The sequence below is a fragment of the Falco naumanni genome, chromosome 4, assembly GCF_017639655.2.
Source record: "Falco naumanni isolate bFalNau1 chromosome 4, bFalNau1.pat, whole genome shotgun sequence".
Lineage (NCBI taxonomy): Eukaryota > Metazoa > Chordata > Aves > Falconiformes > Falconidae > Falco > Falco naumanni.
Window position 1 is genome coordinate 76,637,766 of NC_054057.1, and position 14,400 is coordinate 76,652,165.

General features: G+C 41.2%; 2 protein-coding genes across 11 annotated transcripts in view; one reads left to right on the forward strand and one right to left on the reverse strand.

Moving 5' to 3' along the window:
- IFT140 (intraflagellar transport 140) overlaps positions 1-14,400 on the reverse strand; it is an 85,691-nt gene that overhangs the window by 22,341 nt on the left and 48,950 nt on the right. The window lies entirely within an intron of this gene.
- The window catches only part of TMEM204 (transmembrane protein 204), a 29,653-nt gene that overhangs the window by 3,707 nt on the left and 11,546 nt on the right, over positions 1-14,400 (forward strand). Inside the window, exon 2 of the mRNA XM_040592715.1 lies at positions 11,954-12,109. Coding sequence (XP_040448649.1) covers positions 11,954-12,109 — 156 coding nt within the window. The remainder of the gene's footprint in view (positions 1-11,953; positions 12,110-14,400) is intronic.

Genomic DNA, 14,400 nt, shown 5'->3' on the forward strand with positions numbered 1-14,400 from the left:
TTATTTTTCACTGACTTTCACTGCCTGCTTTTTCTTCCACTGAAATCATTGGCAAAGCTCCTCTTCAGGGGACATGATAAAGCTGAGGTGTTTTTTCCCCTCATTGCATACACAGCTCAAACAAAACAATTTGCAAGACAAGCAAAATGATTTGCAAGAAAAATTGTGGAAGTAGCTCATTGTGTCAGGATTTGCATGAGCTTAAACTAAACTACATGAAATTGAAACAAATAATAATTGAAGCTTTGCATATTTCGGGTGAAAGTCATAGTAAATGATCTGTCTAAAGACCGCACAGGGAACGAACAGGAAGAGTTGATATGATAGAGCATGTCTGCCAAAAGCCTCTCTGGAAATGCAAAGTCAAATTCCATACCAAATACCTCTCTGATCCAATTCCCCACTACCAGGACACCTGTGTGAATTATTTCACTGCAACACAAACCACTGGAGCAAGGGGAAAACTAAGGTATTTTGCATTCAAATCCTGCAACGTAAACGCTGCATCAAGGGTATTAAAGTGTCAGTAAAGGACCACTGGTATAAATACCAAGTGACATAAATGACAAGGAGAGATTGCAGATGCCGTAGCAGAGAGATTGTAAGAGACAAAAAAAAAAGATTAGAAATGGGGGAAAAAAGAAATCCGGGGACAGGAGTAAACGGTATTAAAAAATACTATATGGAAACAAAGCACCTCAACGCGAACTATTTCAGCAAGGCACAAGAAACATGGATTACTTTGGTCCTAGGAGAAAACCCCTCAGCTCTGTTCTTCAAGCTCCTGTCCTCTCTGCTCCTGGAAGGGGGAGATCTCAGGCCCTTCCATTTGTCTTTATCAGCTTCTTTATTTCTCTTCTCACTGGGCAGTCCTGCACCCTTCTTTCAGCCATCTGTGACGCTGAAAAGCTTCTGTGAGACAGTTCAAATGACCAGCAGCAGAGCAAGAAAACAGCCAGGGTTGGAGTAGAAGGTTTGGGGCGGGGATGCGTTTTTTGTGTGGTTATTTTTCTGTTGGATTAAGCAGTGGTAGCAGGAGTCCAACAGGTACTGCTTCTAGCACAAGCTGAGTGATGCAAGTGTTAGGACAGGTAAGAATAGCTCCTTTCAGTGGCAGCTAACTATCAGACCTGAAATCTTTGCTTATGCTGAGAATCAGAGCCCAGTTACAAGGACAAATGTCAAAGCTTTTCTAACATGGACAAACCACTAGACGACACAAACTTAAAGGCTTCACCAAGAACTCACGGTACATCCCCTCTTCAAAACACTTCAAGGAAACCTAGCCAGGCAGCCTAACTCTCATCTCAATGAGAGCAAAGGAATTTGCCAAAGGTTATGCAGTTCCAGAGCTGTAGCAAAATTTACAAATTTATGTATTATGTATTAAAAATGTACAAAGATTATTCTTTTGTCTGCATCTCTTAACCCTTCAAAAAAAGACCACATGTGGCAGAAGCATACGCTTAGTAAGATCTTGGGTAAGACAGGGTGTCTTGAGTACTCAATACTCAGCTTTGTGCCCACTTAAGGCATGAGCAGACACAGCATATCGAGCGATGCAGTGTCACACAGGGTCACACAAGCTACCTTGAGAAGCAAGAACACGTAGTTACACCACGAGTGATGCCCTCTCAGAGCAAACCAGACATACACAAAGCCCTTGTTACCTACATCCCGGCCCAATACCTGGCCAGTAATACTGCGTTGCACTGTGTGAACACACCAGATTACTTGGAATCAGCTTAGCTATTTTTAACCGCACTGTGCAGTACAAATATGCCCTTACGTCCTGCTGTGCTACAAGGCTATCTCTGGGTGGACAGATGGAGCTGATTTATTCATTAGCCGAGGTCACAGTCTGTCCCTTGTTGTCTAAAGAACATTATGAACAATGTGGATATGCAGGAATAGGGAGGGGCTTAAAAGATATAAAAACCTTGCTCAGTTCTTTGGGGTTCCAGAAGACACAACAAAAATCCCAACAGTGGGAAGCATGTATCATCCACAGATGCCCAGAGCAAGATACCCATTGTTAATTGTCCTCACAAGTTCTTACAAGGAGGTGTAACCAGTGCCAGGGAGAGGCACAGTATCATGAACAGCTACATGGCTGCCAGAGAGACCAAATACGAACACCTTAAATGTATGATTTATGCAAACACATGTACACTATGAAATGCGGTGGCTAAGGCACGATGCTTCTCAGTGTGGGAGTAAGGACGATACTTGCTTGCAGAGGCAATAGTTCACTTGAGTGCCCACAGCCACTGTATTCTCACAAATTTCCCATGTCCACAAAACTCTCTGAAATTTGGCTGGATGGAAGCCAGACTGAGTCAAGCAGCTGAGCATGCTGTAGACACATGTTGCTTTTTCAATATATGCAGATCAAAAAAGGAGGCCAGCTGCATTTGGAGATGACAGGAACTACCATCAGATTAAAAAAAAAAAAAAAAGCCCCAAACCTATTATGTACATGATTGCCTGGTAAACTGCTCAGGTTGTGACAGAGATGGAGGCAGGGCAGACAGCTGGCAGCTCCCCAGGGCTTGTGACTTCCCCTCTTAACATCTGCAATATGATCAATATATAAGTGAAATTACCAATTTAACAGTAGAGGCCAGTGGAGGGGAACTGTAAGAGGTTTGACTCTCCAAATTAGAGTGAAGGCTCATTTTGATGGGGATTTTACTATGCTGTGTAGTTACTTTGGAAAAGTTCAAAACTTTTCGGGATTCAGCACAGGAAAATGAACCTAATGTATGTTTCAATACAGTACCTTCCCATGCATTGCACAAAACTATTATCCTGAAAAATCAATGTTTGATTACTCTCACTATTGAGACTCTAAATTCAAATATAGCATTGAGAGTGAAAACGGCTATGGAGTTTTTGAAAATTTCAGATTAAATGCACAAACACAGAACATCCTACTGATGGTTATCAACAGGCAAACCATAACATGTAGACAACTAACATCCCAACAGGAACTATCTACAGTCTGTTCAAATAGGTGACTGTATAAAAGGGTTCTCGATGTTGAGTTTGAAAGATCCCCGTCATTTAACGGTAAGTACTTGCTTATGTTGAAAATAGTTGATGTAGCTATGTCTTCACTCCAAAAGTAACTACTTGAAGCTGTTAAAAAAACAAACCACCAGTCTTCTCTCCCCAAATAACATCTGTAAGCCTTTCAAACTAAATATTCAAATATGAAGTTTCACACTCAAATGAGCTCAATCATAAAGTTCCAAAATACCTAAAGGGGTGGAAGATTTCACCAGTTTGTCACATCAGCACATTCTTTTAGTTGTGCTGAAACAGACTGGTTTCTCCTCCCTCCGCCTCTTTTTTTTTAATTACTGTTTTTAAATGAAAAAGTATAAATTGCATACTCCAGAAAGCCACCCAGGAGATGAAACTAAGCAAATTATGTGACTGCTCTCATTTTTAAGATATCCATCCAGCAACAGAATGTATTGAGCTTGTAGCTGAAAGCTGCGTGGCTGCTCACAGAGATTGAAAAAGAAAAGAGAGGGAGAGACTTTCCTTTTCAGGATGAAGTCTTGTCGTTACAGTAAGACATGCAGACAACATCATAATGTGGAAAGGGTACAAACCAATAAAGAAAAAAAACTAGATTCAGATCTGTTTCACTTCGAAGAAGTTAGTGTACATCCAGACCATGAAAATATCATTTTCAAAGAGGCAGTGCTTTAATTAACTCTTCCCACAGTCTCAGTTACGTAGTCATGCAAAGGTGCCCTTACATGCTGCTAGCATTTGTTTCAGCTTGTTTAACAAATACCTTTGAAGTGTTTCAGTGTATTTTCTAATTCATACTCCAAAAAACAGCTCAAGAGGTTAATAAAAGAAATACCACAAATTTAAATCAGCAGAAAAAATTAAAAGTCCAGACTTCATAAATAGAACACGAGTTTGGGAGATGTGATTCTATTTATTGTCTTTATTATCTCTTAACTACTTTAACAGTAAAGTATTGAATCTCCTATGTTTTAAAATGAAGCATAATTGTACTATGCATTTTCATAGTGATCTTGATATTCAAGGCACAGCTCCAGCTGACTTCCATGTCAGCTGTAGAGACTGTTTCTGCAGATCTGCTCCTTGCTGACAATGCTGACATCCGAAACAAGGGGAACACACAACTGGTTGCCAAAAGTTTGACTAAAGTGGATTTTTTTTTGTAGAATTATAAAGAAGGCTTTTTAAAAATTATTTATTAATATGGAATTCAGTTCTCCAGGCTGTAACTCAACTTTGTTAATAGCAAAACCATTAGTAAGAGTTAGCAAGACAGAAGTCAAACAGAGAGCCAGTCTGAATAGCACCACTTCAGCTTTTTCACAAAGCGCTACGAAAAAACAGTCTAAGCCCATTTAGGTGACAGTGTACTTTTCTGGCTTTTCCCATTGTCTGGATGCTTGGCTTTGCATTTCTAAAGTCTTTATAATGTGGATTTAAAAAATTACTCCAAAAGGCTGAAAAAGTAGAACTCTGCTCTACAAACCCACACACTAAGCCCAACCTCAACCACGGGCAGGCTTCAAACTTTTAAGTTAATGCAGAAGCATAACTATTATTTTCCAAATGGCTTAGCAACTGAGGCAGGAATGAGAAGTGGAGTTCAGCAGAGCCCTGCAGTGAGGTGCTTGGACAGAATGAACTCTTTGCTCTCTGCTCTTCAGTGTCTGGTACCACAGTGGCTGGATGAACACATGCCAAGAGTGTAGCCAATACTGTGGCATATTCACTGCTCTGTGACAACAGAGCCATGATGTGACGAACATGCCTAGCACTGCTGGGCTTTCAAAGGATTTGGTTGTCAGCTACGGTTCTGTTAAGGCAGTGTCACAAAGACTTATCAAATTACTTACTGGAGTGAATATTAATGGACCAGCAGGAGATGCATCCCTTATCTCAGGGGAACACCTCAGCAAAATGTCAGGTTCCAGAGGAAAACCATGTACTCAGAGGCTCTTGATTGTATCAGAGAAAAATCTAATTACTGACCTACTTAGATTAAATTTTTACAGCAGAATATGATCTCAGCCTGCAGACACCCAGCCTAAGAAAATGCAGTCTAGCAAAGTTACAAGCAACTGAAAACAGGTTCTTACAAAAATAAGTAAAGCAACTTAAGCGTAAGAAGCATTACTAGTTCCACCCATAATTATTTAGAAATTTCCATTTCAGAAATGCAACCATTTATCCTCCTTTCCAGAATAAAGTCACATATGAACATTTAGCATTTATGAAGACTATCAAGTACATCTCAGAACTCATACTCAGTAATTCACTGAATAAGTAATCAATAAATAAACCCAAAAACTATAGCAAGGAAAGAGCACTGATAGAATACTTCTTTAAAAATTTCTTTCATCACAAACATAGCAACCATTAAACTCCTCCTATGAAGTCTGCTGTTTTACATTGACAGAGAAAAAGGGTTAACAACCAAGTAACGTTTAAAAAGCAAGTCAACGATGAAAAGGTACTACACTCAGAACTCCAGTTGGCTGGAATAAATTTTAAAATCAATAACCTAAAAGGGTAACTTTTGGTTAAAAGAAAACTGAAGTTAAACACAGCTAAAGCAGTTGTTTAACACCAAAACAATCCATAGAAACAAAGAAGCAAAATTTTTCAGGAGATTTCAAGTATGGATAGACTGACAGATGTAAGCAACTTAGCAGCAGCCTAAGGTGGCACTATCCTTCAGCTAAGCATAATGAATACCTGCCCACCTAATTACAAAGTTTAAATAGCATTTTTTAGATGTAACACGTTTTGTGTCCCACAGCAGGGTTGTGATAACAGCATGCTCAGAGTCAGCTCCTGCAGCTTAGATGATCGGCAGGGAATGGTGAAGCCGCAGTGAGATGCTGGGAGTCAGTACTGTTCCTATACAGTGAGGAAACATGTGGTCACTAGACTCTCCCCAGGGCTGATGACTTAATGAGTTACAGAAGCTGGACTGAAGTTTGCGTTAAAATTTTTGTTCACCGAAAGTGGTGTTTCTCAGGGGATGTTTTAAACAAATACTAAAATATCTTGGGCCATTTAGTTTCCTTCATACACACTCTGTGCTTTAATCACTAAAAAGCTTAAATTCCCACTTATTATTGTTTTTTCCCTATGTGCAGACAGAAAAGTGGAAGAAACTCTCACGTTTTAAGTAATTAGCATAATCTGATTTTTCAGTGAGATCATCCTTCCACATTATCCCAAAACACTGCAAATTACTCCCCAATATGGATAACCTACTTCTGCAAAGTGCAAATAGTCCTGGGCTACCATGGAACATAACAAAACAAAATTGCTGCTTGCAAATAACAAAATCAAATCAACATTTCTAACCCAGATGGATGCATCTGGTCTAGGAAGTGAGCGAAACAACAAGGAATTTGAATTGGTCTCATCCCTGGAGTTTGGGTTTTGACCCTTGACTGATCACTGTGTTTTAAACAAAGCAGAATTCATTAGCCAGTACCCCCAGCTGTACAGCAGACCCAGCTGGATACCCTGCCCATGACTTAACTACTTCTCACAGTAAACTGGGATCAAGATGGGCTTCCAGAAAGAAAAAGCCAGAGACTGGCATTTTATATTGATGAACAACAGCCGCTTAGAGCAGAGTTTTGAAGCCATTCAGTGTCTACCCCTTTCCAGTTCTCAACAGCAAAGTTGCATCTTAAGGGAGATGAAGGAAAGGTATGTATAAAGCAGAGATGTATTCTGGATTGCCCTCCCTCCTCCACCTATGTCAGACATGCACAAAGGAATAAACACCTTCTGCAGTGCCCAGTTCTGTTCTGCTGGAAGTATCCACCTCTCAGCTATAAGGAAACTCCTTTCACAGTTAAACTTCAGGAGACATGTGACATTAACAATAATGAGTTCAAAACAAAAAAAGTGGGACATTCAAAATACATGTCATGACAGTCTTCAACAATAGATTCTAGAAGCAAAATGTTAACACAAATGCCACCAGTAATTATGCAAACGTTATAACCATTATGAACTTGTGTTACAAATTGTGGCTAAACAATTCTGCAAAAGTTGATGAAGTCTGCAATGGCCACAGAAAGGTAGAACAGGGTCATGGCTACTGTAAATTAAGCAGAAACGTTTGAAATGGTTGAACAGATGATCCTAAATTCATACTAATTATAAAATCTATAGAAAACACATCAGAATGGACTGAAGCTGGCTACTGAGGAGTTTCTGGTTTACAAATAATTTAAAATAGCAACAGGCAGAGTAAAAGAGCACAGAAGTAAACGCTAAATTTCACAGCTCTTACAAAAACTATAGGGCAGATAATTTTATAAGAGATGAGAAATATTTATTCCTGGATTGAGCAGGAAGACAGCTTTGTGGCTTGGCCTTCCTCAACATGATTTACATCTTCAACATCTTTGGGTACAGGCTCTGAAGAAATGCTTTGAAATTGCACACTCTTGATCAGTGTTGTCCACTGGTTGCCTTCAATAAAAGGAGGCCAGAGCTGCTTTCCACAACTACCACCTTTTGGGGTAGTAGGTTTCACGTCACAGGAGCTCAGCTTAGGGTTGTGTGTGTACAATAGAATTGCCATGTGCTGAGCTGACAACACGCAAAGTTACAACGGCTATGAGTAAGCAAGCACAGTCTTCTGCAGAGTGGCACTTTCAGGCTGAATACAATTAACAAGCTCTACTGCAAGAAGAATAGAGTTACTACTGCAAGTTAGAATGGAGTTTGAATGAAGACTAAATTATTACAAATTCTTTTGGAATTCAATTGAGTCACAGTCATAAGCTTACCATTCTTAGTATGCTAGATATAATACCATCTGTGGCAAAGCCAAAAGAATTTATAACACAGTTAAGTGTTTAAAAGAAGTCTGAATAACAGTGAAGGCAAAAATTCGGTCTTTCTTCCTATGTCAAGGGGTAGAATGTATTTCTGGGATAAGCTTCAGACATTTAGAGAGTATATAACAACAGAGGCTTTTTTTTAAAAAAAAAAAAAGTTCATGCATACTATATACAAACAAGGCAACAGAATTTATTATAGCTGGTTTTTAATTTAACATTACAGATAGCTCTGTTGACAAATTACAGTAATAATAATAGCTGCAAGTCTGCTCTTTACTTAGTATGCTTCTCCTTTGAAAGTCATTAATATCTCTTCAGCAAGCACTGGTCCTCAAAGTATTATGAAGTCCATTTACATTGAAAAACAGAAGAACAGTCCAAATGCTCAAAGTTTTACTGATATTTACAAAACTCAGACATCTGAATGTGATTCTGTTATTAGCCAACATGTTTCATGACCTGTAAGCATTCAACACAGCAAGAGATCTAAATGCTTCCGATGCTAGAAAGGACAACTTTGAAAGTTAAACACGATCAAATGAAACAAACTCTTTTTTTGAGTGGAATAATTTTCCTCTCCCATCACAGATTAACTCACTAGGAAAAGCCAAAATACTAAGTATGAATAAAATGTTAAGAAGATAGCAATGTGAGAAAGTTTAATGGACTGCAGTTCTTAACTAACTTTTTCATATATGATAGAATATTATATTAAATTTTAATTAAATCATGAGTTGTTATTTAGAGCGCTGAAAGCTAAAGATGACATATGAGGGGGAAATAAAGGGTAAACTCATTTTTATAATTCAGAAAAGTAGAACAAACTCAATGATTACCCCAGTGAAGTTTACTCTTGCTTGTTTGTATCAAGTTTTGTTTTCTGCACTTCCTAGCAGTCTCCTTGGAAGATCAGGAATCAAATTATGGTAGGCAGTGCACCCGCTAAACTTATAACCAGTTAAGAATACTCATGTCCAGAGCCTTTCTTTTTCTAATATAAGCCAACTGAAACACTAAGCTGCTTCTGTTTCGGAGTAGCAATGACATACTAGCACAAGAAGTTGAACTGGCACAATGATATTTACAAATCGCACCTTTTGCTAGAGAGGAAGGAAAAGGATGAAAACAGGACATCCATCAGGTTAACAGGAAAAGTAGGAAAAAAGCCTGACTAAAAGCACCCAACTTTGCAATGAATATATTCCATTCATCTCCCAGTAGCCAGCCGAGACACATTTTAATCAGGTCCCTAGTCAAGACTACAGAGATCTACCTGTAATAATTTCTGTGTTTGTTTTTTATATTTCATATCAAATGATAGAATATCTTGAGTTGGAAGGGACCCATAACGACCAAAGTCCAACTGCCTGCTCCTTGCAGACTACCTAAAAATCAACTATACCACTAAAAAGCATCCTTTAGGTGCTCCTTGAATTCTGGCAGGCTTGGGGCCACAACTGCTTCCCTGGGAAGACTGTTCTAGGGACCAAGCACTCTCTCAGCAAAGAACCTTTCCTCAGTGTCCAATCTGTGCTTCCCTGGAGGCAGCTTCATCCCATTTCCTTGTGTCCTATCACTGGTCACCAGTGAGAGGAGACCAGCATCTCCCCCACCGTTGCCCCCCTTGAGGGAGGTGCAGGCTGCCATGAGGGCACCCCTCAGCCTCCTCTTCTCCAAGCTGAACAAGCCAAGTGACCTCAGCTGCTGCTTGTCAAGCCTTGCTTTTGAGGCTTTTCACCATCCTGGCCATGCTCCCCTGGACACACTCTTGGAGACTGATGCCCTTCTTGTACTGAGGCAACCAAAACTGCACTCAGTGCTGGAGGGGGGGGCTGCACCAGGGCAGTGGGGAGTGGGACAGTCCCCTCCCTCGACCAGCTACCTGTGCTGTGCTGAACACACCCCAGGGCACACCTGGCCCTTTTGGCTGCTGGGGCACGCTGCTGGCTCATATTCAACTTGCCATCAACCCAGACCCCCAGATCTCTTTCCATGGGGCTGCTCTCCAACCTCTCGCCCCCCATTTTGGATGCATAACCAGGATTACCCCATCCCAGGTGGAGAACGTGCCACTCGCCCTTCTTGGATTTCATATGCTTGGTGATGGCCCAGCTCTCGCCTATTCAGATCTCTCTCTAAGGCCTCTCTGCCCTTGAGGGAGGTCACAGCTCCTCCTAGTTTAGTATCACCAGCAAACTTACTTAATGTACCTTTGATTCCTGCATCCAGATAATTTATAAAAGCATTAAAGAGAATTGGCCCTAAAATTGAGGCCTGAGGAACCCCACTGGTGACCGGGCGCTGGCCTGATGTAACCTCATTTACTGTAACGCTCCCAGCCCGATCCATTGGGCCGTTGCTCTCCCAGCACGTTACGGACGTGTCTGGCCAGGTGCTGGACAGTTTACCCAGGACACTGGGAGAGACGGTATCAAAAGCTTTGCTACAGTCCCAAACCCACCACATCTACTGGGTTCCTTTGGTCAACTAGATGGCTGACCTTGTCCTAAAAGGACATTAAGCTGGTTAAGCAGGACCTTCCCCTCGTTAATCGGTGCTGACTGTGACCAATGACTGTGTTGTCTCTCAAGTGTTTTTCAGTAACTCCCAGAATAACCTTCTCCACAATTTTACCAGGCACTGAACTGAGACTGACAGGACTGTAGTTGCCAGGGTCTTCCTTCTGACCAGTCTTGAAAACTGGGACAGCGTTTGGCAGCTTCCAGTTGACGAGGACCTCTCCAGACTCCCAAGACCATTGAAAAATAATTGAGAGAGTTCCCGTGATTCCAGCGGCCAGCTCTTTCGGTACCCTGGGATGAATCCCATCAGGGCCCGTAGATTTATGCACATCCAGCTGGAGCAGCAAGTCTCAGACAAGTTCAGGGCTGGCTGGGAGTTTATCATCCCCCCAGTCACGGTCTTCCAACACAGGGCTCTGGGGTCCCAGGGCCCATCATCGGTGTTAAAGACAGAAGTGAAGAAGGCATTAAACGCCTCTGCTTTGTCTATGTCCCTGTTTGTGAGGTGACTGACCTCATCAAGGAACAGACTAATGTTCCATCAGATCCTCCTTTTGCTGTAACATGTTTTTAAAAGCTCTTTTTGTTGTCCTTCACAGTGCTGGCCAGCTTGAACTCTAATCAAGCTTTGGGCTGCACAAATTTTCTCCCTACAGTGGCAAATAGCATCCCTGCGGTCCTCCCATAGCACCTGTCCTTGCTTCTTTGGCCATACACTTTCCCTTTCTGTCTAAGTTCTAGACTAAGATCCCTGCCTAGCCAAGCCAGCTTTCTGCCCCGCCTGCATGACTCCTGACAGTCTGGAATTGCCTGCTCCTGCACTCTTAAAAAGTAGCGAGCACTCATGGATCCCAATACCTTCTAAAGCGGATTCCCAGAGGACCTTACTGACTAGCTGTTCAGCAGCCCAAAGTCTGCTCTCCCCACATCCAACACTGAAGTTTTGAAGCCAATGTTTTGAAACTTGGCTACTTCGTGGTCACTGTGACTAAACCAGCCACCAACAACCACTTTACCCACCAGTCCCTCTCTGTTCACAAACTACAAACCTGGGAGGGCACATTTCCTAGTTGGCTCCCCCAGTACCTGCGCCAAGAAGTTATCTTCAGCGTGCTTCAAAAATTTCCTGGACCTGTTTGTGTCCACCATACAATATTCTCAGTTGATGCCTGGGAACTTAAAATCACCCATAAGGCCGAGGGCAGTTGATCTAAACATATCCCTTAATTCTTTTACAAAGAATGGCACTGTGGGCCATCCTTGGAAGTTAGCTGATTGTTTCATACAAGACTGTTTTGCACTGAAGCAATACTTATAGGATGCTGTATAACTACAGGAAAGACTCCATACACATCCTAAATAAAATCTTGCCTTAATCAGACTACAGGGAATGCAGTTAAAGCAAGGGACTACTAGGAGTAGGAATAGTGTCCAAGAATCATTTTCTATGGACTGACAAATTTTACATACCTGGCTCAGCCAGTATTTTATTTTTCCCAATTTTATATCACTTTAACTTTATGCTTATTTCTTATGTTTCCCTAGTGCAGTTTGACATGATGCGTGCTTGTAACCTCATCGCCACTGTTGCTCTGACTGCTGGCCAGCTCATCTTCGTCCTGGGCCTGATGGAGCTACCTATCATTTCTCAGGATACCCAGTGGTGGGAGGAGGCCATAGCTGCTGTGTTCCAACTTGCCAGTAAGTCCACTTCTTTTTACTGATGGAAAAATACTTAGGCTCTATTAAATCCAGGTGGGAAAAGAGTTTCTTACTTTATAAATCTTTCAAGTGACAATGAATAGCAAAAAGGTCTAAATCAAAAAGTAAGCTCATTGCCTCTTAAAAGCTCTCCCCGTGAGATTCTGCAGTACATGAATAGAAGCTTTTATCTTGGATATATCAGAATGAGTCTTCTGCCAACCAAGAAAAACAAGCCTTTATTATTTCCTATGAAGTCAGGAAGGCAAACATGAAAGAAATAAACTGGATGCAATGTAATCCCACAATTTAGCGGGACAAAACATACCAAAGGAACTGTTTGAAAGCAGAGCAGAATGGCCGAGGAAATTTTTGAAGTCTTGCTGAAACAGGATTTTTTTGCTTTTACCAAACTGAAATTTACTCAATAACTCCTCAGCTGGATGCTGATAGACAAATACACCTGCAATCCAGCAAAGACAGCTGAAGTAAATTCCTAACACTATTATAAATAAAATTCCCACAGTAATTCGCATGTACAGACTGTATACAGAAATGAATGAGGAAAGGAAGAAATGATTTTATCATAATTCCATATTAACAGTGGTGGCAACAAACTGTAAACATTCTGTAATAATACCTTTCTTTACTACATTAAGTCACTCAGTATTCATTACACCAAGAATCAAATCCTATAAAATATCCATGCATGAAACTGTCATTAATGGAGTATAACATTCAAGCTGCTTACAAGATCAGATTAAAAATATATCATCACTATTATTAATGTAAACAGCAGGTTATAATGAAGTAACACCATTTTGTTTAAAATCTTAATTTCAATCTTAAAAACTCAGAATATTTAGAATGGTATAAGCCTACTGAGACCTTGGGTTTACACTGCTGCAAGATCGGAATCATCAGAATTTGGCCTAGGTCATTTAAATATGGTCCTCACGGCATTAAACACCCATTAAGGATGATGAACCTGAAATCTGAGCAAGAGGAGAAGACTGCAGAGGTTCTGTAACTCTCAAAGCATCTGATCCAGCTTCCATGTGCAGTGAGACCCTCAAACATCAGTCAGTGCTACCAAGAGACAAATATATAGCCTTGCCATAACAGGACCTCCCTACAGCCTCTTCATATACATCATGGTCTTTGAAATTCTGGATACCTTCTGGATAGCTCTCCCTGGTCATCTGTGTGATGCCTGCTTTATTCTCACTCCCTCCTATCCTCCCCAAAAGTTGACATGCCTGTTTTTCCCAGAGAGGAAATGCATTCTGGCCCTGTTTAGATGTGTTGTTTCATTGACAAACAGCAGAGTGGACGGCCGTGTGCCTTTCTTCTATCAAGGTTGCTAATTTTAGACTGGGCTGCTTTTTTTTTTTTTCTTTTTTGCCCTTTTTTTTTTTTCCTGTGCTGAAGTCCATTTTAAACACAGTCAGAGAGAGACTGAAGGGCGCCAGGATATCCCGACACAGGAGAAGGAAATGCCTGCTATTACCTGTTATGCAAGCTGAACCTTGAAATCCCCAGTGCTGGGAGGGGAGAGGGGAGGAAAGCCAGAGTCTGAATGATTAACAAAACACTAATGAGAATGGCTTAAGAAGCTGTTGAATCAAGGAGTTCATCTGCCTGCTTGTGTTCAAAAGGTGTGACTAGACGGATCTGGCAGCTCATGACAGTTCCAAAGACAGAGACTGCGCTATAGGAATCAAAGGTCACCCATCTGCAGAAATAATGCAATGACTTTGGTGGCTATCCCTGCCCCTCTTCCCCATCCTCTTTTGCAGTTATGCTGTGCTCTCCCTCACTGTCATCTGATGGTTTTCTGCCTTGCAGTCAGTAACATGAGATTCATTTTACATTTCATTATCTTAATGAAGGTTTTATGTTTAAAAAAATTCTTCCTGATATCCAGAACAGCCAGCTGAAGTCTTCTGGAATGTATACTTGAAAAAAAACCCAACGAACATCCCTCCCAAAAAAAACCCAAAACAAAAAAGAGGGATGGAGTCATCATCTCTGCCATTATCCCAAAATAAAACAGACTTCTGGAGAGCTCCCTAGTATTCCAGGACAGTGGTACATCAACTGCTGACTACCTGGGTGATCAAGGGTGTGTACTGTGAACCACCTGTCCCATGAGTGCAGCTTGCACTGGCAAAAGAGGCTGCTCCTCCTCTTTCAGAGAGCCCAACGTGTGCTCTGTAATGCTGAGCCACTCAAACCGGCCACAAAAATCAGCTCTGTCCACTAAATACCCTGGATTAGGCCAGGCAACA